This window comes from Paroedura picta, chromosome 12 (assembly GCF_049243985.1).
Source record: "Paroedura picta isolate Pp20150507F chromosome 12, Ppicta_v3.0, whole genome shotgun sequence".
NCBI classification, from domain to species: Eukaryota; Metazoa; Chordata; class Lepidosauria; order Squamata; family Gekkonidae; genus Paroedura; species Paroedura picta.
This window is the reverse complement of record NC_135380.1, coordinates 14,014,911-14,041,533: the sequence shown is the minus strand read 5'-3', so window position 1 is coordinate 14,041,533 and position 26,623 is coordinate 14,014,911. Positions and strand designations below refer to the sequence as shown.

The following is a 26,623-nucleotide window of genomic DNA, read 5'->3' as shown; positions in this document are numbered from 1 at the left end:
GTGTGTGTGGGGGGGGGGGGGATGTCCAGCTATAGCAGGAGACCTCCCAACCTGGGACCCCTTTTTCCTGCTTGGTATAGTAGTTAGGAGTGCAGAGCTGGGTTTGATTCCTCGCTCTCCCACCTGAAGCCAGCTTGGGTGACCTTGGGATTGCCAAAGCACTGATAAAACTGTTCTGACTGAGCAGTGATATCAGGGCTCTCTCAGCCTCACCTCCCTCACAGGGTGTCTGTTGTGGGGAGAGGAAAGGGAAGGTGATTGTAAGCCGCTTTGAGACTCCTTCGGGTAGAGAAAAGCGGCATATAAGAACCAACTCTTCTTCTTCTCTCAGCCTCACCTCCCTCACAAGGTGTCTGTTGTGAGGAGAGGAAAGAAGATTGTAAGCCACTTTGAGACTCCTTTGGGAGTAAAAAGCAGAGTACGGAAAGCTAGCTTTTCTTCTTCCAACAAGGTTGCTATGCAGAAGCAGTTGCTGGTAAACCATCTCTGTGTTAGTCTCTGGCCTGAAAAACCCTATGGGTCAGCACTTGACACCCACACCCGCAGCATGAGGCCCCTCCCTTGACCGGCACCTGTCTTTTTTGCCTAGCTCCGATTATGAAGAGATCACCATCGACCCGACGTGCAGCTGGAAGCCCGTGCCCATCAAGCCCGACATCCACATCAAGGAGGAGCAGGACGGGCCCGTGCTGAAGCGCTGCCGCACCATGAGTCCCACCCACATGGTGATGCCCAACGTCATGGAGATGATTGCTGCCCTGGGACCCGGCCCTGCACCGTTCGTCCCCCTGCAGCCCCCGTCTGCCGGCAGTGGAGGCAGCGACTACACCAACCAAAGTGAGTCAGACTCTGAGAGGTGAAGGCTTCTGCATGGGGCCCAAGGGAAGGGCTCTAGTTCTCCGAGGGCACTGTCCTTTCTTCAGAGGGAGGGTTGCCTTCCCCAAAATTATTCATCCTTAGCTGTTGGGTCTTTTGTCTTTTCTGTGCCCCATGCAGTTGGTCTTCCCACTGCCACTGATGCAGAGAGCATCGGTGCCGTTGTCATTTACTTACCGTCAGAAATTTAATGTATGTACATCGTACTCTTCCCAACAGCTCACTGCAAGCCCCCAAACAGACATGATTTCTGGCAGCTCAGCAAATGCAAAAGCCCATTTTTAGCAGCAGTCCTGAGTTTCTGACTGCTAGGCACTAGAAAGTACAAACCCATTTCTGCTTCTCATAAGGGGTTTAAAAGTGGGGCAGGGCCATCAATCAGCTTGCAAGAGCCGTTCCTTCAATGCCGTGTTCCTCTCTCGTGCCCAGATACCCTTTCTGTCTACTGTCTCTGCACTGTGCTGGGAGGAGGGATTACGTTTGTAGTAAGCGGCACTTTGGGGCTGGTGATTTTTGTTGCTCAGTTGAACTGGATTTGTTTTGCAGGTTCAAGCTTTTCCGGCCCTGGAACATTCCCAGATTCATTCCCTGCCGTGAACCCCAGCACCCCAACGTTAAACGAATTCAACCCAGGACCTCCCCCAATCTCCTATCAATCAGACATTCCCAGCAGCTTGCTGACTCCGGAAAAGCCACCAGCTCCCTCTATCGCTGGACAGGTCAGTAAGAAACTCCACGAAGAGTGGAAGAGGGGTGGGGAGAGAAGAGCAGGTGTGTGGCTTGGCCTGCTGCTGTTTCCAGGCTCTCTACCCTGCAACCATCCACAGCTGTCCAGCCCTCACTCTTCCTGGGTGTACCTGGGACCAGCTTGCCAGATTTTCTTCCAGCATGGCAGATGCTGCTGGATTCTGCGGAGTTCATGGTGGATGGAGGAATAACTTTTGCATTGTAGATGCATGAAAAGTTCCACGGGTTTTTGAGAGGGAGAACAGATGATGTACTGGTAGCTCCCTGAAGATACAAATGGACTTGAGCCCTTTGACCTGGTCATAGATGCATTGACTTTGTAGTAAAGCTTACTGCTTCAGAAATCGTTTTGTCTTGGAAGAGTTCTTCTTAGGCCTGCTTTCAAAGAGTTAGTGAACACACAGCTATTCATTTCCACACATCTCATGTAACGCTGAATGTGAATTGAGATGGTTCCTGGATTTTGATTTTTGTTACTTGGACTAGCCACCAGGGGGCATCATGGGGCTGATGGCGCATCCTTACCCCTGTAGCCCATGAGGATTTTCAGGCGGTGGGATTTCTCAGCAGCTTATTCAACATTTCTCAAGGGGAAACAGTAGCAACAAAGCTGCTGTAGAAATTTTCTCACCCCCACCGATCGTCCTCTAAAATTAACAGTTGCAGAGGAGCATTAGGTGTGCTTAGTTTATACAGCAATGGTGGCATCCAGAGGTACAAACTGAGTGTTCCCAGGGAGGTTCCATGGCAGAGATTCCTCAGTGTTGTAAAGGATTGCTGAAACTGTGTATTTTTGAAAAGCGCTGCTGTATGTAGGTACAGCTGCAGATGGGGCAGCAGCTACAAACAGCTGGCATCTACTCTGTGTTTTGTTCCCACCTTTGAACTCCTGGTTCCCCCAATGAAATCCTCTTCAAAATCAAGCTTGAGACCCTTAGGAGGGATGATACAACTCTTGACACAAGTTCTGTATGTGCATCGTATAGGGGTTTTTGACATTTAAAGAAAAACCCATAAAAATATGATTGGTCTGAAGTGGTGTGCATGTGAACTGAGCATTTGCTGTTTTGGTGTCCCCCGGTCATCTCCTGGCAGTCCTGGGGCGTGCTTTCTCATCCTTGGCCACAATCATTTGTTTGTGCCAGTTGTATAACAAGATTGATCTACCACCATCACACTCTATCTCACCCTTTCTCCCAGAACCGCCAAGTGGCCAAGGTACAGCTTCCCCTTAGCTGGATTGTATAAGCAGTTGCTGTTGTTGGACTGCTGTTGTGTTGTATTATCACTAAAAGCCTGCCATCATTAAATGGGCAATGGAAAACGGAGGTGCAATGGCTCCCACGATGCCTGGTCCCTCTTATTGATTCCCAGTGTGTTCCCAGCAGCTACCCAGTTCTCTTCCAGCATACTGCTCATACTGCTGCCACCAGGAGTTCAAACATGAAGCAAGGTCCATGTCCTCCCTGCTGCAGGATGTATGGATATAAGCAAATTCAGTTATTGAATCCCTTTATCATTTTAGAGACAGCCCAAACTTAAGGTCTCTATGCACAACCCTGGGTTGCATGTGTCTGACAAAGACATACAACCAAATGATTTCAACTGATGCTCTTTTCTCCTGACAACTTCAATATGAATCTGATGTCATGCTATAGAAATGTGGAAGAACAATAACATTTTCTGTCTCTTTTTGAACATCGTTCTCATTCCATGTCAGATAAAAGGCCACCTGTATGGGATTTGTAAAGCAGAAAAACATCAAGCTTAAAAACGCCCTGAAATTTCAATAGTCCTTATTTTGAAATCTGTGCTTGTAAATCCTCTCTCTGGGCCTTCTGTAAGAACAGGTGTTTTGCCTGGCTGCAACCAGGAGTTGAGCAACTAAAATTATGCCAAAGCTTTTTGATGGCTGATGAAACGGGAACAAGTTCTGGATGAGTAAAAAGATGACATTGTGCCAATTTGCATGACAGAGATACCATTCATCCCTGGAATACTCTGTGTACATGTTATGCTTTCTCTCCTTACTTCCCAGACTCACATGAAAAAGGGAAATGTGTGTTTTCTGAGTGCAGGGACAGAATATGCAACTTCCTGTAATGGAGTGGATATATGCATATGTCTTTCTTGGAGCCACAACCCTGAAACAGGAATTCATCATAATAGATAGATCTTACCTGTTCTATCATTTTGGAGAGAAGTTGAGAGTTTTTCGGTGTGTTTGGAGCTTAATGTGTTTAAGGAGTCGGGAACCATAAAGATATGGGAGTGGATATGCTACCTAGAAATGCTCTGAAAACAGCCTGCTCCCACAGTATTGTGCCCGACTGTTTTGTTCTTCTTTGCCATTAGATGCCTCCATCTAGCAGGATGGATCCTTCCCACAACCCTGTGCAGCAGGGGCTAAACAACCCCAACCTCACCAGCCAACCAGGACAGCAGCTGCATCATCGGAACCCTCCCCCACCACAGTCACGACAGCCCATTGGACAGTCAGGGTCTGGAGGTCAGGCACATGGAGGGGATCTCTCCTTCAATCCTGGTCCTGGGATGGTGGGACAGCCAGGGATACCCGGAGCCACGGAAGGATCAGAGCCTTCCCTTGATGTAAGTAGCATGAGTCTCCTTCTTCAAGCTAACTCCTCTCTTTTTCCTATAAGCCTTACAAAGGGCAATAAAGCCATTCTGACAATACTATAGAGATTTAAAAGGCCTAATTCTGGAACAATGTCAAGTAATGAATTTCTGACAAGCCAGGACTGAAGTAATGGTGGAATTGGCTAATTGTCTTTTAAATCACTGCTAAGCTGGCAGTTTGTGTAAACCATGGAGTAGAGGTCCAGCCAGACATTATCCAATAAAGGTTTATTTTTGCCCAGAAGACAGACAGGATGGGACTTTGGGTAAGGAAGCCCTTGCAAAGCAGTCTTCTTGGTTGCTCCCATCGCTTGGCAAACAGGACGGGTGATCTCCTGGGGTTCAGTGGTCCCTCTAAACTGATGCCTCAGCTATCCTGGTGCATCTAAGAGAGCCAAGTTGAGATGCTGCCCCATCAAAGAGCTAATTCCCATCATGTTGCACTCTTCTTCTAGCAAGCTTCTGGCCTTTTAGGACAATGCTTCAGGAATTCTGAGAGTTCTGAGAATTAGTCAGCTACAAGAGTGACCTTTTTTGGTCTCTCTGCTGTGGTATACGTGGCTCTTTCCTGCCCTATACTGTGACTAAGATTAGGTAGTATTCCCTAGACACACAGGGAATTGGAAGCCACCTCTTCTCTTTTTCCATATCCATACCCACTAGAATCTACCCCTCCATGGCTGCCCATTTATTGTATTTAATTGAAACATTTCTGTCGCATCTACCCTAATAGGGATCTCAGGGATCTGAGTGCAGAATCAATTTAAAACTGTGTAAATACACAGTTGTTATAAAACATGCAACATACTCTGCATAAAATTAACAGCATATCACATTGACAGCCAGCTGGGAAATCAAAGATCAAAAGTGATAAATGGGATGCAGTGGCTCAGAATGGAATAAAAATCACCACTAGAGCCAGCGAGAGTATAGTTGGCCAGCAGCATAGGCAGCTTGCTAATTCAAGAGAACTGGTTTCAGCACTCCATTGTCGATCCATTTCAGAAGTTCTGCTGCCTTCCCAGAGTTAGACGAAAGCAAGAGAGCTCGGGTGTCATCTGCATATTGAGTCCGCTAGCTTGGGTGGATCTCTGTACTGGTGAAATGAATTCCCCCTGCCAAACCTGAGTGGTTTCTCTGCACTTGAGCAATGGCAGAATCGGCAATGTGACTGGACATTGGGATCCCTGGAGCACACGTGGTTCTCCTCTAAAAGCAGAGTTTGTAAAAATCAGGGAGGGGGAATAGAGTACTGCTCCGAGTCATGACACTTCTATCAGGAAGGGGGAGTGTTTTCTGTTCAGATTATACTGATCAGCCAGGTCAGGGGGGCTGTGGCTTGGCTGCTAGGTACGAGATGGGGTGGCTCTTCCGTGAGCAGTTACCAAAATTTCTCTGCCTGCTGTAAGATGCTTAGAGTCCACACTCCCAGTTCCAAAAGGTTTCATCCCAAAGTTAGTCTTCCAAACGTGTTTTGTGGTGCTCCGCGGCTCAAAGCTTTAACGGTAACCCCGTCCTTTGTGTGTTGTACTCAGCTTCTTCCTGAACTGACGAATCCAGATGAGCTGCTCTCCTACTTGGGACCTCCCGATCTCCCCAACAACAGCAACGATGACCTGCTTTCTTTGTTTGAGAACAACTGAAGACACCGCTCGTGGAACACGATCACCAAGCTCCACGCCCCATGTACACACACCTGCACATCTCTCTCTCACACAGACCCCCACAAGCTCACACAATCCATCCCATAACTTCCCAGGCTCTCCTCACGAGAGAGATCTTGCCTTGTACAGTGGCAGTGGCCCTCTCCCCCGGGGTCCTACCAGCAAATCAGAACCGTGATAAGGCAGCCCAGGGACTTTGGGCAGGCATTTTATAATCCCATTTTGTCAGAATTGCCTCTACCCTAGAGAAGGTGGTCCTGTGGACGCTGGGGCAACTTGCTCTAGCTGTTTGGGGATGATGCCTTCTGGCCCAGGAGAAATAGTGGTGCTGGTGGTGGGGATTGCTCATGAAGAATTTGGTTTTATCAAGAGGCTCAGACCCGGTTAAAAGAACTGGTCAAGTCACATGGCAGCTGTATTGTCCCTGCTGACCTACTCACATGATATCCTGTAAACCTGCAGCCAGAGAAGGGAGGAAGGAAGGAACAAAGCTGAACAGTTCCTTCAAATGTTGGTAGGACTGATGGCTCTCATCTTCTTCCTATGCATTTTGCTTGATCTTAGTCTTGGGAAGATCAGATCTGCCTAAACACGTGAAGCTGTACAGTGGAACAGGTTCCCCCTCTTTGTTGATCCATTTCCACATGCTCTTCAGCTACCAGCTGCCCGGAAGGGCAGAGATCTGCAGTGCCTGGGTGAAGTCAACAGAGCTTGCTTGCTTTGCTCTTGCATGTCTTTGGACCAGGAGTCCCCCCAGGAACCAGCTCTGCCTAGCCCAACGCCACAGTTTTGAGGTGGACATAGCAGCTGAGGTTGTTTTGGCAGCACCCAGTGTCCTGGATGTGTCCAAACGAGCCAGAATCCTGATCCAAAACCTGTCCACATTCCCTGCTCCAAAGGGTTGGTTCCCATCAAAGAGCCACACGAGCTGGGAAACTTTTCCATTGCTTCCCACTGGACTACAGCAGCACAGCAACCTATCTCTGGCTGGAAGAACAGGCGGTTCCCTGGACACAACCGACAGACTGTCTCCATCTGCCGATGGATGGTCTACAAGCACAACAATGTAAATAATGTAGAAACACTAAAGGAAACAAAAGCGAGGGTGGAAGGAAAGAGAGGGGAGGGAAGGGAGGGGGAAAATATTTAAAAGCAAGCCGCATCACTCTGTTGTACAGTCTCTAGGGCTTCCCAGCCTTGGGGCAAGAGTCCTCTGTATAAATGTGCATAAGCTTCCTAGATTGTAATATAGACCATTCCACATGGGGCTGCGTGCGCCATCCAGAGACTTGATGCATTTAGCCATAGCCAGGGCCAGTCCCTTGCATTTGACATTGTGCGTCCCACCAAAGTAGGATCTGGATGCTGAGCATTAACTCATTTTAATCCTGAGCCCCAGAAATAAGCGCAACGAGTCAGTCCAAAACAATGTGTGTGCGTGCATCCGTGCGAATGAATGCGTGTGCCCACGTGAGCCTGCCATTCATTCCCCTCCATCCCGCTCGGGAACCTACTTGAGTGGAGGTTGCGTTTGGGATGGTGACAAAAAAGATCCCAAAGGTTACCTGACTGCAAAGAACCAGACCGGCTTGTGGCCAGGTTTCCTGAGCCGGGGAGTCCCTGCGTCCCATGCTGACAGCTCTGTTGAGTTTTGTGTATCCTGTTTCATTATTGCTATATATATTAAAGGATTCTTTTTGGTGGGGCTCACCAAATACCTGTCTACTGTCCGTTTTAAAGCAGCAGTGCTTGCAGTTTCAAGGGACTCACGAGCAGGGTCCTTAAGCACTTTTGGAATTTGCAGGGGAAGGGAATCCCGGGGCACACTTTTCCTTTCTACTTGAAGGAATGCGCAGGTTCGTTTTCCAGGAAATCCTGAAGGGCAAAATCTTAAATAATCAAAGATTATGTTGCACCAAAGATTATGTGCACCAAGGAGTCACTGGAAACATTGTGAAGACAGCGGCCTGCTTCTTCTTGAAAGGAGCCAAGCAGAAAACAGCACTGAACGTGGTATTGCAGTGGTAAAATCTGGCAGTGAAGAGAGTAGGAGGAAAATCCTTGGATAAGGGATTTTCCCCTTCCTGGTGTCCCTTGCCCTCACTCTCACCATAGAAACATTTTAAATCCTAGCTTCTTTATGTTGTGGCTACATTATCCTGGCCATCCCCAATATACAAACCTACTGGATTAAGTCCCTGATCAGGATTAGGCTCCATCTCTTAGTCAAAGGTGTCTTAGTATCCTCTTTAAATACTGCCTGGGGTGAAAAATGAGAAAAGACCATGCTCAGTGATCAGAACTGTCCACTCCCATCTTGCCACTACATGAGGTTGAAATGTGAACCACTGCAGAAAACCCCATCAGATTCTGCTGTCAACTTGAAGTGCCTCTGGGTAACAGTCAAGCCGACTCCTATCAAAACATCTTGGCCGACAGTTTGGAGATCCCAGGAGAAAAGGCAGGAAGAGAATTTCTCCCGATCTGTCTCTAGCTTAAAAGAAATAGGATGTAACTGAAAGTTGACTACAAAGCAACTAACTTGAGAAATTCATACGCCATTGTGACTGTCTAAAAGGAAATGCAGAGGACCAAGAAAGATCTGAGAATACAATGCAGGAGTGAGGAAAGGTGGAAATTTGCTAGTGCATCAAGCAGGAAGGGAGACTTGAAAAGACCTGCAAAAGGGGGGGGGGGATTTGAGCAAGGCGATTCTGAGGAGACAACGAGGCACCAAAGGAAATCCTTTCTGCTCAAACAGGTAGGGAAACAACAGGAATCCAAAGAGGGATCCCAGATGTGACAGGCATTTAATACAAATGCCTTGTGTCTAGCAGAGCAAAGGGAAGCAAATGTCATGAGGCAGTTTTCCTAACCAAGAACAACATGCCTGCCTGCAGAGAAAACTTTAAGCTCAAATAAAGTTCTTTGGAGAAGATGATGGTATCACTAAGAATTTAAATGGCCACATAGTGATCGTTGAAATCTTTCACAAATAAGGGGAGAAATGACAAATTAACAGGCATCTAGAAGCATGGAATAAGCATGGCCTTATCTGGCCCACTTATTTTGCATCCTGGAAACGTTTTGGTGTGCCAATGTTTTGTTTTTTATTTAAAGTTCTGGATTGTTCAGGGAAAGAAGACATACAAACGTACCAAATTTGAAAAAAGGTAAGTACAGCTGCCCTGGAAATGAGCCGACGGCTGAGCGAACCCTCTCTCTAGTGCAGTGGTCCCCAACCTTTTTATCACCGGGGACCACTCAACGCCTTTTACTGAGGTCCAGTGGGGGGGGGGTAGCTTACTCCTCTACTCTCAACCCCTGCCCTAACGCTCTCTGATCGCTATGGTAATGTTTAAACATCCCTTCAAAATAAGATACAGACACGCCACAACAATGAACATAAGGAACATTTTATTTTCATGGAAATTTTAACTCATGACAATGACAAATCAATGGGAACCCTGAGCTTGTTTCTCTGCAACGAGATAGTCCCATCTGGGATTGATGGGAGACAATGACACCCAAAGTGTGTTGTAAAGGGCCGGGGGGGGGGGAGGAGAGAAGGCGTCCTTCGGGGTCCACCTCCAATTAGTTGAAGGACCACATGTGGTCCATGGCACACAGGTTGGGGATCGCTACTCTAGTGCAGTGATTCCTAAAGTGGGCGCTACCGCCCCCTGGTGGGTGCTGCAGTGATCCAGGGGGTGGTGATGGAATGACCTCTTTCTGTTTAATTGCTATTAAAATTTTTAAAAAATTAATTTCCAGGGGGCGCTAACCACTGCTCTAGTGTGATGCTGGAAATTAATGCCAATAGATAAAAGCACAAACTGCCTAGAGAAGGACAGAAATTCCCACAGTGGATCAAAGCTGACTCCTCCAGTAAACAAGGACTAGCAAGTTCTGCTTCAGAGAAGCATTAGTCTAAAAATCAAGGGGTGTTGAATATTCCAGACATTCTGCTCTTTAATCTCATGATCTGTCCCTCATTGTCCCTGCCATATACCATTCCTCCCCCACACACACATTTTCCAGCACTTGTTTGACATACAGCCTACGTGTGAGTAAAGAAAGCTCAAGAACCAGTTAGTTGATGAATCAGCTCAGAACTGCGTCTATGTAAAGATCAGTGATCACCAAGAGAGTCTTTTCCGCATCTCGTTAAATGGCTTACCAGATGTCCGTCAGTTGTTCACATATCAGTCTCCTTTTTTAAGATGAAGTGTCTCCATTTCTTAATTCTGGGCACTTGTGTTAATTGCTGACATTCACCAGGTCCTACAGGGACCTCCAGTGACTGCATGATGAATTCTATGTCAAGGATGTCACACTATGTTAAAAAAAAAAAAACAGGTTGCCATTCATCCACAATAGAATAGATCAGGGGTAATCAAACTGCGGCCCTCCAGATGTCCATGGACTACAATTCCCATGAGCTCCTGCCAGCATTCGCTGGCAGGGGCTCATGGGAATTGTAGTCCACGGAGGGCCACAACCCCTGGATTAGATGGTGCCAAAGTGTATGTAGCACCTTTAAGAAGAATTTAATTAAAACCCGACTCTTCTTCTATTTGCCCAGGTTGTACATCAGTCCCAGAGAAGAGCTGATTTCCCGCCATCTCTACAAAGCGGATGCAATACTCATGATATTGGTTACAGCCATCTTTCTCAACTGGAAAACTTAGCACAGCCCTTGCGTCATCTTGCTCACCCCCACCTTTCATGGCTGTTCTGGCTCTTTCCTCCCTCTCTCCCGGGAAAGCAGATCTGGGTCATTCACATAACGCCCCCCCCCTGCTCCCCACATGCACACACCTCAGGGCATGAGCCACTAGCTCACTGAGCAAGGGATTGTTTTCTTGTGGTCTCAGCATCCAGCAGCTTCCTACGAACAATGGAGAATTCCTATCAGCTACCAATAGAGAGTGATCGAAAATTCCCCCCCTCCTTCTATGCAATTTGGTTCTGTGTCCTTCAAATGACAGATGGAATTTCCCAGGCTTGCCAGGCTAGAAAAGAGCACGACTTGGGTAGCTATTCCAGATGAGGGCAAGGTACCTAGAATAAGAGTTAGGCCTTGCCTTCCTGTTATTTTACATTCTTGGTAAAGGAGCAGCTTTGTTGCTTATTTCCTGCTTTCTCTGCTCAGTTTTGCCTGCACTTAACAAAGAATTCAGTGCCTTTTGATTTGGAAGAAATCACCATGTTCACCTACTGCCACATGCTACATTTCTGTGCCTTGGGTCTCTTCCATCAGGTCATACAGCCGCAGTCCTGTCCCTCACAGGGTGTCTGTTGTGGGGAGAAGAAGGGAAGGTGACTGTAAACCACTTTGAGACCCCTTTGGGTAGTCAAAAGCAGGGCGTAAAAACCCTTCAAGGACTTAATTTATCTGTTGCAGAGGGAGCAGTGTTCACATTCTCACTCACAGCCCCATCCCAAGCCAGGCAGTGACAGGAGACAGAGCTTGTCTACTAGTCAGTAGCATCAAAAAACCTTGGCAGCTGCTGGGTGGATTAAATCAGAAACTTGCACACTGCATACCAGGGCTGCTTTACACGCCTGGCTGCAATAAGAACCCCCCCCTCCCAAAACAGATGGTCACAGCTTCAAGTGACAGGTACAGGACTGCTGCTGCTGCTTGGGGAGGGGAGAAGATTCGAGAGAACAGGTGGGGGCCAGATGCCCTTCTCACTTCCACTGGGTCTAATCTCAGGGGATTATTCTGCCTCTCTCCCAAAAAAGCCACATTGCAGGAGATGCTCACAGCTGTAGCGCTTCTTTACATGAGGAAGGCATACAAAAGCATACCTTTCTGGAACGCTGTGTCTGGCCTGACCCCCACCTTTGAGGTAAGGATGCCCAGTTGCTCGAAAAAAGGCTGGCCTAGAACTTTTTCTTGCTTTGGTACTTTGTTGTTGTTTGGCAGGGTTTTTTTTTTTTTTTTGGTTGGGGGGAAGCGTTTAATTATCTTCCATTTGCCAGCTGAAACAGTATATCCCACTCCGACCCGCTGAGGACTTTGCCATCCTGTTGCACGGCATGTGCAGGATGAGTTTCAATCACGCCAGCATTTTTCAGAACAGCTTGGCAGGTGCAGCCTCTGTAGGGTGTTTCATTCACTTTGATTAATAAATGATTATGTTGTTTGCTTAGGGTGTATTGCAGTGATGCTAAATCCATGACCCAAGAATGGCTCACTCAGAGAGAAAGGGACTAGGCCTCCCTTGGACAGCTCATTTGCAGGGTCAGGGCTTGTGTCTCGCTCCTTTGAAAACTCAATCTAGGCTTTCTTGAGCAGGGTTTCAGGAAACTGGCCCTGGAAGGGTTTCCCAAATAGGTGAGAGTTCATTAATTTTTAATTTATTTTTTAAATTTGTTAAATGTATAGCGGGTGATATGACCACTTATGATCATGTTGGCCTGTTGTTGTCCCCCCAAAATAATGGCCATTGACAAGCCTGGAAGGGGGTGGGAAGGGGAGGGCCTCCAAGTGGGCACGTACACAGCTATGCTTCCCAACCATATTCTGTAGGATCACGCCTCTTCTGGGTTTCTCAAAGCCTGAAGAATGTTTCAGAGGTTTCTCAGTGGTAAAAAAGTTGAGAAAGGCCGACTTAATCCAGGTTCTGAAGAATTGCTTATGCGAACAAGTTACCTTGGGATCTTCCTCTCGCAAAGAAAATATGCTGTCATAGAAGGCCATCATAACTTTCAGCATGCCCATGCTCTATAGCAGGGGTAGTCAACCTGTGGTCCTCCAGATGTTCATGGACTGCAATTTCCATGAGCCCCTGCCAGCAAACGCTGGGAGGGGCTCATGGGAATTGTAGTCCATGAAGATCTGGAGGACCACAGGTTGACTACCCATGCTCTATAGCACCCAACAGACAAAAAGACCTGCTCACTTGATATTATATGGGTAAATGGCCACTGGGGGGGACAAGGCCTCTGCTGACTGAAGTACCACATTATAATCCTTAACTTGACCATCGGCTTTTCTCTGCCAGCTAAAGCCCCGTTCACATTTGCGTATCTCGAATGCTACCAGAGGAAGGGGTATGAATTAACTAGAAAAGTTTGTTTTTAAAATATTGCCCTGCTTTTCCTTCCAGGGACTCTTGACAATTATGACTAATGCTGCAAATAACAATTATTTCCAAAAGCTTTGAGCAATGTTAATTTAAAAAGCTGTTCGATGTGGTGCCTACATAGGAGGGTGTTATATACTCCCTGAGCAGGGTCAGCCCTGGTTTGTGCTTGGATAGAAGCCCAGGGTCCCTCCACAGATGTAGGCAGTGGCAGTCCATCTGTGGATGTCTCTTGCATTGAAAACCTTATGGCAGGGGTAGTCAAACTGTGGCCCTCCAGATGTCCATGGACTACAATTCCCATGAGCCCCTGCCACCGAACGCCGCAGTTTGACTACCCCTGTCCTGTGGGGCTGTCATGACGTTGGCTGCAACTTGTTGGCACTTTGCATCACATCTGACATGCTGAATAAGTAAAGTTGCTCAAGCAGCCCCAAAATTATCTACAAGCTTGTCCCCGAAGTTAAATTGGGGGTGGGCCATGGCTTTGCAGTGGAGCAATTATTTTGCACCCAGAAAGCCCCAGGCGCAATCCCTGGCCAAGTGCAGGATCTCAGCGAGTAAACTGGAAAGGCCTTTCTCTGCTAAATTGAAACCCCTGAGAGCCATTGCTGGCTAGAGGACATCGGACTTGAGCTAGATGGAGTGAATCAGAATGACGCAGCTTTATGTGTCTGTAAAATGACAGCACAGGAATTGTGGGACGTTGTGTGCGCTTCGTGTCAGATCTCAGCCTCAAAGGTTGCCAATTCCGTCTCCGGTCTTTCCGAGGGCCAGCTCCTTCCACCAGGAAAAAAAAAAAAACAGAGTTCATCTTGCATCCTTATTCTTTGTTCAGTCTCTGCTGCAGTCTTCCCACCCACCTCCCACTGCACCTACCTCGTCTAAAAATGTTACTTAAGGATAGCTGCAGCTGAGAGAGCAGCACTGCCTGGTAGCTTCTCCCGTTCAGCCCAGAGGACCCTGCACTGCTGAGAAAGGCTTTTAGCATTTTTCACATCCACCACTTTGGTTAATTAGATATGGGGCTCCCCAAGGCTTGGCCAGCCCCCTGCGTGCTCCTCTCCACCAGCATTTGTGGCAGACTTAATGCTGTTACTGCTTGCACGGTGGTACCACGGCTGAGGATCCCCAGGGGGACGTCTTCCGAACCTCTTTTGAGTTACTTCATTTTTTGTTAATCTTTCCTGCGATGATCTCCAAGGCAATGCAATATTAAACACTGCTCTTCCCTTCCCCCCAAAGACACGGCCTTACTGCTAACAGCATTGGTAAAAACCAGAAGGCTGCCATAACTTCACAAGGCGATTTAGGAGGGGAAAGTCAGCCACGAAGGTAAGGCCCTGTGATTTCTGCCAAGATTTTCACAGCATTTTATGGTGCAAAGAGCACCCCAGTCCCTACTAGTGCTCCCAACCAGTGATGGTTGTGAATTCATTACCCCTTCCTTTCTGGCTCAACTGTCCTAATATCTGTTCCATTTCTCCCAGGGGCAGATTAAATCCATGGCTTTTTATCTGGGGGGCCGTTTGTTTCCCCTTGCCATAAAAAGTACACATTCTCCAGGTTGTTTGCCAGACCAACATTATGCACATACTTGTAAATTGTATCTTGTAAATTGTGTCCAGAATCTTACCATGTGCCTACCTAAGGCAGATGAATCTATGAAACGAATAGTTAAGAACAGGGAAAGGAAACAGTTCAGAAAAGTACAAAAGAAATTGAAAGTACCTCATCTTTACCTCTTCCATATAAGCGACTGTTATGACTCTTTCCATGCAGTTGGGGAACTGATTTAGCTGAGGCACCAAGTGAGTTCATCTCCGAACAAGGATTGGAAGGAGAGCCAGTGTTATGACATGATATCAGACTACAGCTGCGAGACCCCAGTTCAAAGGGGTTTAAACTACGTGTAGAACGGTACTGGCTAGATATTGGGGGGGGGGGGATTCATAGAGTACTTCAGTAGGGCAATAGGCTGTTTTAGGAGTTGGGGAGCTCCCCCTCACTGACAGTCTTAAGCAGCAGCTGGACAGATATTTATCATGGATGCTTTAGGGTGATCCTGCATTGAGCACGGGGTTGGACTAGATGGCCTGTACGGCCCCTTCCAACTCTAGGATTCTGTGATTTCATGATAAATCTCCAATCTGCCAAGAAAACCTGCAAGGTGACCTTGGATCAGTCACACACACTCAGCTTAAACTACTTAAAAGAGGACTGCCCTGGTAAAAGTGCAGTTTTCCACAATTCCTAGAGAGAATTGTTTCAGTTCTAGGCCATCACCAGCAGACCTAAAGAGGTGGCACACGCAATTTTCTAAATAAATAAAATGGTTGATGCCATGCCACTGTAGGAATGATACTGGTGTGCTTACCTGGCACAGGATAACTCCCTTACCGCTGGTGATAGACCATTGATATCCAACCCACTGGCAGATTGCAATACAATCTCAAAGCTTGACTTTTGCCACCCAGGTGCTTCTGCGATGTATGCAGAGGCCATGCAATAGGCTTTCATAGAAAACATGGCCCACACAAGTATGATCGGCCACTCACCTTAAAGGCTGCATTGCCTTCAATCGGTGGAATTTAAGTACGCATTCATTAATTCATTAATAATATCCCCCAAAGTTAGGCTAGGCCAGCATGTTTTGAGGGCAGACTGGGGATTCAAACCTGAGTTTCCTGGATCCTAGGCCAACACTTTTAACTATTTGCAATTGCTCCTGTGCCATTTTTGTCCCACAGTGTTACAACATTATAAATATCCATTCTTGGCTGGGATAAGAAAGATCCCATCTGAATTAAGGACTGCTTATCAACAAGGTAGAGGCTATGGCTCCAGGACAGAGTACTTAAAGAGACTGCAGATTTCAACCCCCTGCCTCTTCAGTTAAAAGGATCATGGAATGGATGATGCAAAAGACTTTCACTCAAGACCCTGCAGAGCCACTGCCAATCAGAACGCAGCATGCCGACCTTAACAGTCTGGCTCAGTATACGGCATCAAAGAGATGCCTGCGCTTTGTGTGTGTGTCACATGATAATTAGCTGATATTCACACTGCATTTTAATTGCCGGAACATCCAGTAGATTTTGTTTCTTCACAGAGACATAAAAATGGGGCAACCCTGCAAGAGCTGTCCTGAACTCGTTGGAGGAAGGCTAGATAAGGCGAGAACTGATGAACTGATGAATGGCAAGATTCTTCCCTTCCAAAGCTAAATTAGGCATCACATGGTGTGGGCAGGTCCCTTGTATGTTCCCTAAATGCAGGGTCTGACTCAAAGAAGCCGACAAAAAGGCAACTCAAAGGAGCTTGATTGTACTAGGTCAATGAGCTCGGGAGCAAGCGTCATCCTAAAACAATATTTTCAGCCACTTGCAACAAGGATGCTGCACATATAGCTTGATCCCATGTATCAGATCTATTGTTTTCGGTAGGGTTTAATCCTAAATTAGAATGCATAAAAGTGCATGCCTTAAACCTGTGGTTCCCAACCCCTGGTCCGGGGACCGGCACCGGTCCGTGGATCAGTCGGTACCAGGCCACGGCTCCTCGTCCTCCTCCCTGGCTGCTGCCTTGGGGGCTGCCCTGCCACTCTGCCACCGGCTCACCTTTGGTGCTCTCCAGCGGCTGCCATGGCTGGGGCTCCCTCTTGGCGTGGCACTGTGCAGCTGCTGCTGGTAGTGCCCCCCAGTGGGCAGCAGGAAAGCAAGTGGAACAGAGGCTCAGGCGGTGACAACATCCCTTGGCAAAAGACTACCCCCCCCCCGGGCCTCAGTAAAATTGAGGACCCCGGTGATAAAAAGATTGAGGACGCCTTAAACTGTTTAAAATATAGTCGTCCTGTGTTTCACAACACTGGGGGACCAGCCTAAATGGTGGAGTAAAATATCAGCAACATGTTCATGACCCGGAAGATCTATACATTTCCATCACGTAACTAACGTAAAATGAATCTATGTCGGCGATCCCACTAGCTTGGTGGACAACTGCTGGAAGGGTACTGCCCACTGTAGGAATTATACTTAGCTCATCAGTGGCAATGACCACATGAGTTAACTATAATTCTAATTGAAGCTGATCTAGTTACTTAGGATAATCCATCAGCAATTTCAAATGCCCCAAAGAAATTTGTGCAATAGCTTTCAGATGAAGGCTGAGAGCCTATGCTGTTATTGTATGGTGGAGCTTACTCCCAAGTAAGTGTGGACCACAAGTAACAACAGAAAGAGATGGGAAGCCTATTGCTTTTATTCATTTCAGTGTTTAGGCCCACTGGATGTGGGGCCTATTTTTAGTCTGATCTGTAGCAGAGGTATGTTTTTGTGTGTTTCTGTTATCTTCTTTCCTTCCTATCACTTGCTATGGGGTTCCGGAGATACTCACATCTACCTAAACTAAATCCTCCAAATTTAGGGGTGGGGCCCATGATGTGGATAGGAGAGAAGGAAGAGGACTCAGCAGAACAGGGAGATGTTAGGAAAGCTGCAAACCTGCATTTGGAAAGGGATGGGAAGTTGGTTCCCTGCCCCCTACCAGCCAGTTCCTCAGACAAGCTCCTAAATGCATATCATGGAGGCAATTCTCACTCACATCCAACCTGTGTTTTTTTCAATCCAATCCAACAAGGAACATAAAAGCATGAGGCCAGAAAGAGAAGTTGTTGTTGCAAATACTGGCAGGGGCTCATGGGAATTGTAGTCTACAAACATCTGGAGGACCACAGGTTGACTACCCCCAGCCTTAGGGCACCAGATCCAAAATGGAACAATGCTCTTAAACATTTAAATGTTGCATGCTAAGGAACCATAGGCCAAAAATCAGACATATGTGCCTCCCCATCAATCAAATTAGAAACTAAATTTGAACACATTTAAAAATAATTTTCTGTTTTGCATATGTACACACCAACAGAAGGAAGGAGACTCAAAAGCGCTTCAACTGGCCCACGAGAATTTGATATCGGGGAAGATGGGGCTTCTCTGAAGACAGTGTTGTCTTTTGCAAAGGGCTGCATCTGTTCAGCTACACAAATTCTGCTTCCAGAGTAGAGAATCTGCCATGACTAATTACCATTCCTGCTCAACATACAGAAGTGGGACTTGAGCTCTTGCTATCACCTTGGCCAAAGCAGCCATCACCTCCTTCCCTGCAAAGCACCAGGTCACCTACATATAACTGCAGTGCATGCTGGAAAAATCCCTTATTCAGCAAGGCGGCCGTGTGTGGGGAGAGAGATCAAAACCCCAAGATGTTCAAACTGCTGGAGCAGCAACTAAACAGCAACAAAGTCAAAGGGAAGAGCAAGACAAAAGGTGCTGTCTGCAGCCCTTCATTATTGGCTTCAGAGTCAATAATGCAATTAAAGGCCTTGTCGTTCTGGTCCTGGGCATAACCCCCAAACATGTTTAGGATAATACTGGAGCTGCCATTGCTCCAATCTTCTCCAGAGGCAAGGGACTTGGGGCTGTTTCTCTTCCCAGTGCATCCTGGGAGTACAGGTAAATGCTTCAAGAAGCAGCTTGTCAGGACAGAAGCACATGAAAAGCTTGGGCAAGAAGACAGAACTCCTTAGGAATTGACCAAAGCCTGGACATGAGGAAGTGAGCAACAACCTGGTAACTGAGGGACAGGAGCTCAGTTGATACAGAGAAAGGTGCAAGCTTGGAGGATTCCTTCTCAGTGCAGAGAGGTTTGCTTGGACATTTGTGCGAATATATGCAGGTGGAACAAGGTCTCGCTGGATCCCTACCAACTGAGTGAGATGAGTGGCTATGAGATCCCAGGGTTCCAGGATCTACCAAGAAGGTGGGGTGGGATGTTCCATTGTGATACGTTGCCTAAGATGCCTATGGCCACTCAGATGCCCCAGGATTACATAAATAACGACATCTTCTCTGGAATCCAAGGGATCTTTTCTATTGCAATTAATAGGATTCAACTATTTTCCTAAAGAATTTGTGCAGAGCTCTACAACAAATGAAAACAGGTACCATCTTTTGTATGGACACCCATAATGCTTTGTTGGTACTTTGATCAGGAGGGTGGCATCAAACTCCAAAACTGGTTTCCTATTTGTATCCCTTGTCCTATAGGGAGATTGGCCATTCAGGCTGTTGGGAAAGTTCTAGTGGAATGATTATCAGGGTGGGTTTTTTCCCTCCTCATAGAGCAGTTCTCTTGTCTTCAACCATGATTCTCAAAATGCGCAGTGAGTTTCTTTAAAGGAGATATGAACATTTGCTCCAGGATACAACCATATTCATGGTATGCAGTACACTCTTAATGTATGCTCGGGAATAAATCCCATTGAGTTCAAGGTGACATGCTTCCTACCAAGTCTACTTAGGACTACTGCCTAGAGCTGATTCACTTTGCAAAAAATTAAGAATTCCTGGTTTAGATTGTTATAGGTTCAAGTGCATCTTGATGTCACAGCTTCAGTGACTGCAGGAGTTCAGAAGCTTTTCACAAAATAAACCATTTGTACTACCACTACTGTGTACATGTTGCATTTTTAAAGGTGGGTTTCCAAACACTTCCCCTATAAGCTACTTCTCTGGGTTGGGGAATTCCTATGAAACGTCACAATTTGTTGCTGGACGAATACATTTTGACCAACTGGTAGTCTCCTGTATAGCTGAGGATTTGCCTTTAAACAATGTATCCTTTCCCCAACACTTTATTTTTTGTGGGATTGTCCTGACCGACATCCTAAATTAAAGGAATTAGCAGATCTTCTGTCCCCTCACAATGGATTGTGGAAGTAGCTGGCCACAGGGTCCCCATCACAGGGATAAAAGGACAAGCGTGAGAATTGCACCTACCTAGTTTGCAAAGTTTTTTTTTCCTTTCCCCATCTTCTCTCTCAAATAATGATAGATGTTCTGGAGATAATTAATAGGGTTGCCATAATTTGATAATGCATAACACAGAGTTCCGAGGCAAAGGGATGGAAAGAGCCTTGTCACATTTGCCTCAAGCGCCACATTCACCAAGACAATAAAAGTGCCAACTTATTAACACAGGTGTTGCTTCTCACACTGACTCTCACACAGGTGTCACATGCAAGGGGACATGTGAAACTCCCCAAAGATGCCTGACACTGAAAAATGATTTCAGGTAAAGGGCTGAAACAGGGATATCCATTTTGTCTCCCACTCTCTTGAGGGGAACCAGGCTGCTGTTCTTTGCAGTGGTTTCCTTACCAAAACTAATGGAGCTCCTTGAGGAGCAAGTCCATCTGAGACTGGAATAAAAAAATGTGCGAGAAATTTATGACTTCATGCCAAAAATACCGCAGGAAGAACCCGTGCCTATTTTGGGGAGAGAAGAGAGACAGCACCAGGCAGCGCTATTACTGTGTACAGGGTTATGAATGTGCAACTCATGTACTTGTGATTTATATTTTTTAAGAATAGCCCATGGGTGCAGACCTCCAAAACTGCCTGAATCCCAATTAAGGGATTGATTCCACCCCCAGGGGGTGAAGGGACAAGCTAGCACATAGTGCCTCCCTCCCTAAACTTGACAAAATATCATCAAGCAGCACAATACAATACAGAATCATTGCAATCTAAACCCTTTGATTTCAACTGGTTTTCCACTTCAATTTGTTTGAGAAAGCAGGGCGTTTACACGGAAGTGACGCTGAAGAGGATTGCCCAGCATCCCGTCCAGACACATCGCTGTTCCCGTTTTAGGAGCTCAAATCTCGGGTTTGTTTCACGCCCGTCTTCCCCTTTGCCCCAGGCCATTTTTTCCATAGAGGTTGCAATCCTATGCACCCTTCCTGGGCACAGTCAAACGCCTCGGAAGTTATATTTAACTGCAGTGTAAACATGGCCAGGATAAAATCGCGACGGGACGCACCCCTTAACCCCCCCCCCCGCCCCATCTGTGACCCCCCACTCCCCTCCCCCACCCAGCTCCCCATTTCCCCAGACACCCGCCCAGTGCAGCATAGCGCATGCGCCACAGCACATACCTTACTGGGTTCCCGCCTCTCACCGAGACACCGCCCTCACCGAAAGGCGCGGGACGCTGAAGCACCGCCCTCGACCCTAACTGCGAGTGCCGATTGGCTGGCGGGACGCTTCACTCGGCCCCTCTCTCGAGCCGTGATTGGCGCAAAGTCGCGTGAGGGAAGGTCGAGGCGGGGAGGAGGGAACGGCCGCCACGCCGGCTATATAAAGGTCGCGGCCGCCCGCTTTTCTTTCTGCTGCGCCGCGCTCGCCCCTGTAGAGCCGTAGCTGCTGGTGCTAACGCCACCTCTGCTTTTATTATTTTTCCCCCCTCCTCACTCGATTCATTCCCGCCATGGCCAATCCGATCGTCTACTTCGACGTATGCGCCGACGGCAAGCCTCTGGGGCGCGTCACGTTCGAGGTATAAGAGACGGTTGGCGGCCAGGCAGCCTGAGGCGGCGGGCGCCATTTCTTGGTGGGGCGGCAGGGAGGGAGGCCGGCAGGCAGGCAGCGCCGGGGCCATTTTGGGACGCCAGAGAGAGACAGAGGGAGAGAGCGGCGAGGGGCTCTGGGGGAGGGGGCGGAAGCGCTGAAATGGGGGAGGGGCGGAGGCCGCCTCTTTGCGGCGGAGGGGGGAGGGGCGCGCGGCCCTGGCGGGGGGGGCGGTCGGGCGGCGCCTCCACGTGGCCTCCCTCTCGCGGCTTCCTCCGCCACCTTTGTTTCCCCGGCCGGGGGCTTCTCCCTCGAATAAAGCTCAGCTCCTTCCAGGCCACCCCGCCGCATCCGGCGTCAATTCCTCCTTCACCCCCCCCCCCGAAAGGAGGGGGAGCAGCTGCGCGCGCCCCTCCCTCCTCCTCCTCGTGCCGCAATCCGGGGAAGGGAGGGGCGCGCGTGCCTCCGCCAGGCGAAGCGCCGGGACCGAGGAGGGAATCCCGGGGGGCGAGTGGTTCCCCTCCGGCCACGCGTTGCTCGCAAAGGCCCAGCGCCTCGCTCGTTCTCGTGTGCAGAACAGGCAATTGACCCAACTGCTCCGCCAACTTGCCCCCACCAAGCTCTTCGGCTTGTGCTCTCTTCCTGGTAGCGAGCCCCCCCCCCCGCTCCCAAGTGGCCGCCTGCTGCCGAGGGTGCAGCTTCCGCTCCTGTTCCGCGCTTTGCACCGCCCTTCTGCTTGCGCTCGGCCAGGATTCGGGTGCGTGCGCGGAGGGCGGGGGAAGAGACTGGTTAACGGGCGCGGCTGCCATCTGCGCGTGTCCGAATGGCGATTGCTGCTTGGGTGCGTGCCTTTTTGCAGGCCTGAGTGGCCGAGGCCGCTTCATCTTGCCCTGTAAGGGCTAATGCGCCCCGCTTTTTAATTTCATGGTCAGATCTAGATCCCTTAGGAGTACAGAATTTCAGGGAACCCCAAGCTGTTGTGTAGCAGCATGGGTTTTGTTGTTGTAAAGTTAAGATTGTATGGCCTCCAGAGGCCAGGGAAATTGGAATTGAGGAGCACACTGATTGTCAAACTTATATACACTGTTGACTTTATGAGCAGGCCTAAAATTTATCGAACATGAAGTGTGTTTCCTAATAAGTCGACAGCAAGTAACTTGAAGGTAGCTGTGACTGCTGCATATCTTGAAACTAAAAAGCTGTTAATTTGAAGGAGGGGTAGGCAGATAATCCCTCCTGTGACAAAAGCCATAAGCAATAAACTTGATAGGATAGTAGTTGAAATGATGAGTCTCAATCTGCAGAACAAATGGCTTCCTTCCCAGATTAGCTAGCCTTCTTGGTTTCTTCATAGATGGCAAGTCACTGTTTTTTAGCCAGAGTATGCCTTAGTCAAGTTCTGTGCTTTTTGTTGGAGCTCCCTCTAGGGCTCTTCACTGACCCGCAAGCATGCTGGGCTAGAATCCTGTAGCTTGAATTCATTGATGGCTTGACCATCAGAATTATTAGAGCTTTTTAGATGCATAAATTTGCTTCTGTTGTTGCATGGTTCTTGCTCATCTGCGGACATGACTGACTATATGCACTGTTTGAAATTGCATTTAAATTAACGCTGGCAACACTTTCTTCCATAATCCAGTTGGTATTCATGTGGCAGGTAGATGTAATCCCAATCTTGATTAATTATAACTATGTGTCATATTTTGGGGGACAAATGACCTTTTGTTATCCTACATTATCTAGTTCTAATGGTTAAAAACCAGTGAGATTAAGTTATTAAGTCTAGCTACTAGAAGAAGTGAGAGTGGAATTGCTGTCTCTCTTGCAGGCCACAATATAGAAATGAGTGTGCCTATCTTAGCTAAATGCAAAGTTCACTAATGGCTCCTTTTTTTTCTTCCCCAACAGTTATTTGCAGATAAGGTTCCAAAGACAGCAGGTTTGTAGACTTGTCAATAACTTAATTGCTGCTTGCCTGGTTACATTATATTTTCAAATACTTAAAACACACATGAAAGCATACTCAAGTGCTTTTCTCTTATTTCAGAGAACTTCCGTGCCTTGAGCACTGGAGAGAAAGGGTTTGGCTACAAGGGGTCCTGCTTCCACAGAATCATTCCAGGGTTTATGTGCCAGGTATGTAGCCATTCTATGTGGTTTTTATAAGTCGATGTTGCAGTTTTGTTGTGTAAAAAACCTTACATCTGTAGTGTTAACATTCTGTTGTTGTGACTGTGTTAAATAGCCGTCAGTGTCCTAATACAGTGGCTCATCTTCCCTAAGATCCCATAAAACGTGGGCCCTTTTTTAAAGCACTTTTATGCTGCCATTCCACCCGACACAAAGTCCCAAGATGGCGAACATTAAAACATCATATCATACTGCAGCTAAATACTGCTCTGCCTTTCTACAGGGTGGTGACTTCACTCGCCATAACGGAACAGGTGGCAAATCAATTTACGGTGAGAAGTTTGCTGATGAGAACTTCCTCCTTAAGCACACAGGCCCTGGCATCTTGTCTATGGCAAATGCTGGCCCCAATACAAATGGATCTCAGTTCTTCATCTGCACTGCCAAGACTGATTGGTGAGTAATTGGTGGACCAGTGACTCCGTAGAATGCCCTGTGTATGCATTAAGGCATTAATCAAAGTGGAGCTGTAACTATCGCTTCCTAGTATCTTGTTACTTTCTGTATCTGTTCTGGAACCTTCTCTGAGTGTTCTCCAAATAGTAGCTTGTAAGGAAGAGGTGCTTTGAAATGGTTGGGAGGGGGGTGGTAACAATAATGCATTAGAGATTCAAGCATTGGCTTGAGCTGTGTCTTCTTTTTAGGCTGGATGGGAAACATGTGGTCTTTGGCCAGGTGAAAGATGGGATGAAGATTGTGGAAGCAATGGAGCGCTATGGGTCCAGGAACGGCAAGACAAGCGAGAGGATCACCATCGCTGACTGTGGGCAGCTGTCATAAAATTCCTTTGTCTTAACCAATCAACCATTCCTTCTGTAGCTGGGGTTAGCACACCACCTGGAGTGCTTTAGTCCCCTGTGACCCTTGTGTTCCTGATTTACTGCTGCTTTTTTATTGGGTTTCAATTTCTGCTCCCTCACAAGTCCAGCTGGACTGAAGACAAGTTTGTTTGCAAAATGAATAAAACAAGTTAAACCACATGTTAGTTTGGTGTGTTCTGCCCTGGGCCAAGCTTTAGGGTAATTTGATGGATTAGCTTCTGCCCCTGGCACTTCCAGTTCTCAAAACCAGGCGTTGAATGAGGACTTTTCTGTATATCAGAGTAAAAGTGTTGATAACATCTGTTAAAGAGTATTTATTTGTTTAACAGAAGAAACAAAAGTTATCTGTGGAACCAAGTAGTTTGACTTGGGGGAGAGGGTTACAAGAAACTTGGCCTGCTAGACTCTCATTTCAACACAAAATTTCAAAATGGTGTATTAGCACTGTAAAGGTTTAGCCATGTCTACATAACTGTCAATTAAAATCTGTTACTCCACCCAACTTGATAGCTGAACGCAGCAAGGGTAAGGCAGGTTCCACTTGTTCAGCTCTCTGGTCTTGATCCTGCTTTTCACAGGAAAAGGTGTTGCTAACTAGCAGATAACTGCTTCCATACAGTTCTGAATAATAGTATCCCACAAGGCATTAGAAGTGAATGGGCTCTTTCTGCCAAGGAAGCCCACCTGGGAAGTGATTTAGCATATTCATTTCCAGTAGCTTCAATGTTTGTCTACATCCTAATCGATGTAGTGTTCTGTATATTAAAATGCGCATGCTTTCAACAAGGACAACTATGTCTGGCCTGATCTGTGCTGCAGGACTTGGTGTGTCTTAAATGAGCAAATTCAATTGTGTATGCCTTGTAGTCTCCCCAAAAAGGGCATCTTTTAGGGTTATAATGGACTTAAACTCACCTTGTCCTTTACTTGACTCCTCATGTGTTTAAGTGCTTTATGTGTATACCTGAAAGGGAATTTCCCCCTGCTACTTGAAAGAATATGGTGCAAACAATACTAGGTTATACTAGGCTCTTCTGATTCAGTTAATTAGCATCACAAGCAGGAAATCATAATTAATGCCTGCAATATTTGGGGTGAGGATAGCAATTGGAACTTCTTAGAAAACCTAAAATTGGGACCCATCTGGCTTAATGACAGTATTTCAAATGCATGAATATGCTGCATACATTTTAGGCATCAGCTGTGAGCATAAATCAGGATTGGATTACTTGCTTTCCATGGAGATGGACTTCTTGCCTGTCAAAAACTTGTAGGATATTTTTGGGCAGATGGTATTTTTATTGCTTCAGAGGCCCATCATGCCTTCACAAATTTTAGTTATAACACCTGGGCAGTAATTGGGTGGTTGCTTTTTGGTACTTTCCATTACAGGATGGCTCATTTATAATCCAAGAGTTGTCCTGCCCAGTTGCTATATTGTCATGTCTCTGCAATCTGGTTGGGAATCACCTGGTTGACTTGACCTCCCTATTGACCTGACAGTTTGCTTCCTAGTTTATAAATGGTAGGATTTGTGTGTGCAACAAGCCTCACTTCTAATGCAGGAAAACTGAAATCTTTCCCATGTTTATACCGTTTGATCTAACTCATCTGACCACAAAAAGGTGCAGAGTAAATGTGAACCAGTCAACATATTTGCAGCTCCCCCCCTCCCCAGTAGCCAAGACAGCTAGGTGGTGCTGCAGGCGTTATACAACAGGGAGATTCCTATCCTGTCTGCTGGCTGAAATTGAGATGGGAGGGAGGACACAGCAGAAAGGAGCCACTGCTGTGTATTACGTCATCCACTGATCCTGCTGTGCTGAGAGCTAGGTTTATCTACCAAGTTGCTCTTGCTCCAAAGCATCCTAAGGAAACTGCAGCTAATTCCATTAGAAGTAGGGCTTCATTTGGGCAGCCTGTTTAAAAGCCGGAGCATTTAGCTTAATGAACTATTTGGCATGCACTGCCCTAGAACATTTTAGAGATGAATCCTTAGCATCTGTAGCACCAGGAAGCCAGAAAAGCTGACAAGAGTAGCAGGCACTGGATAAAATTCAGTGGTATTAAGTAGCCTCTGTTGTGCTATGGATGGCCTCAAAGTCATCATTTCCTGAATTCTTCCCCCTTTTTGTATTTTAAGAATAGCACTCTGGCTGAAAGTACCGAGCATGAGGTGC

At 47.1% G+C, this 26,623-nt stretch overlaps 2 protein-coding genes and 1 long non-coding RNA gene across 5 annotated transcripts in view; 2 read left to right on the top strand and 1 right to left on the bottom strand.

Moving 5' to 3' along the window:
- The window catches only part of ZMIZ2 (zinc finger MIZ-type containing 2), a 101,603-nt gene extending 93,961 nt beyond the window's left edge, over positions 1–7,642 (top strand). For all 3 annotated transcript variants that reach the window (XM_077306445.1, XM_077306443.1, XM_077306444.1), the window contains 4 exons: positions 590–837; positions 1,423–1,595; positions 3,979–4,233; positions 5,799–7,642. In XM_077306445.1, coding sequence (XP_077162560.1) covers positions 590–837; positions 1,423–1,595; positions 3,979–4,233; positions 5,799–5,906 — 784 coding nt within the window. In that variant the 3' untranslated portion in view covers positions 5,907–7,642. The remainder of the gene's footprint in view (positions 1–589; positions 838–1,422; positions 1,596–3,978; positions 4,234–5,798) is intronic.
- A 1,483-nt stretch (positions 7,643–9,125) lies between these two features.
- Positions 9,126–14,089, bottom strand: LOC143821935 (uncharacterized). The gene is made up of 3 exons (XR_013225982.1): positions 12,801–14,089; positions 10,749–12,683; positions 9,126–10,263 (listed from the first exon to the last, which is right to left on the bottom strand). It is a non-coding gene; the product is annotated as an uncharacterized LOC143821935 (long non-coding RNA).
- Positions 14,090–21,193: 7,104 nt separating this feature from the next.
- Positions 21,194–24,602, top strand: PPIA (peptidylprolyl isomerase A). Its single transcript, XM_077306446.1, has 5 exons — positions 21,194–21,421; positions 23,341–23,371; positions 23,480–23,568; positions 23,846–24,018; positions 24,267–24,602. The coding sequence occupies exons 1-5, from the start codon at positions 21,353–21,355 to the stop codon at positions 24,400–24,402; spliced, it is 498 nt and encodes a 165-aa protein (XP_077162561.1). The 5' UTR covers positions 21,194–21,352; the 3' UTR covers positions 24,403–24,602.
- The last annotated feature ends 2,021 nt before the right edge of the window (positions 24,603–26,623 follow it).

Coding starts and splice junctions, on each gene's coding strand:
- PPIA (XM_077306446.1), top strand. CDS start 21,353: ATGGCCAATCCGATCGTCTACTTCGACGTATGCGCCGACGGCAAGCCT. Junction 23,372..23,479: donor TAAGGTTCCAAAGACAGCAG/GTTTGTAGACTT, acceptor CTCTTATTTCAG/AGAACTTCCGTGCCTTGAGC. Junction 24,019..24,266: donor TGCACTGCCAAGACTGATTG/GTGAGTAATTGG, acceptor TCTTCTTTTTAG/GCTGGATGGGAAACATGTGG.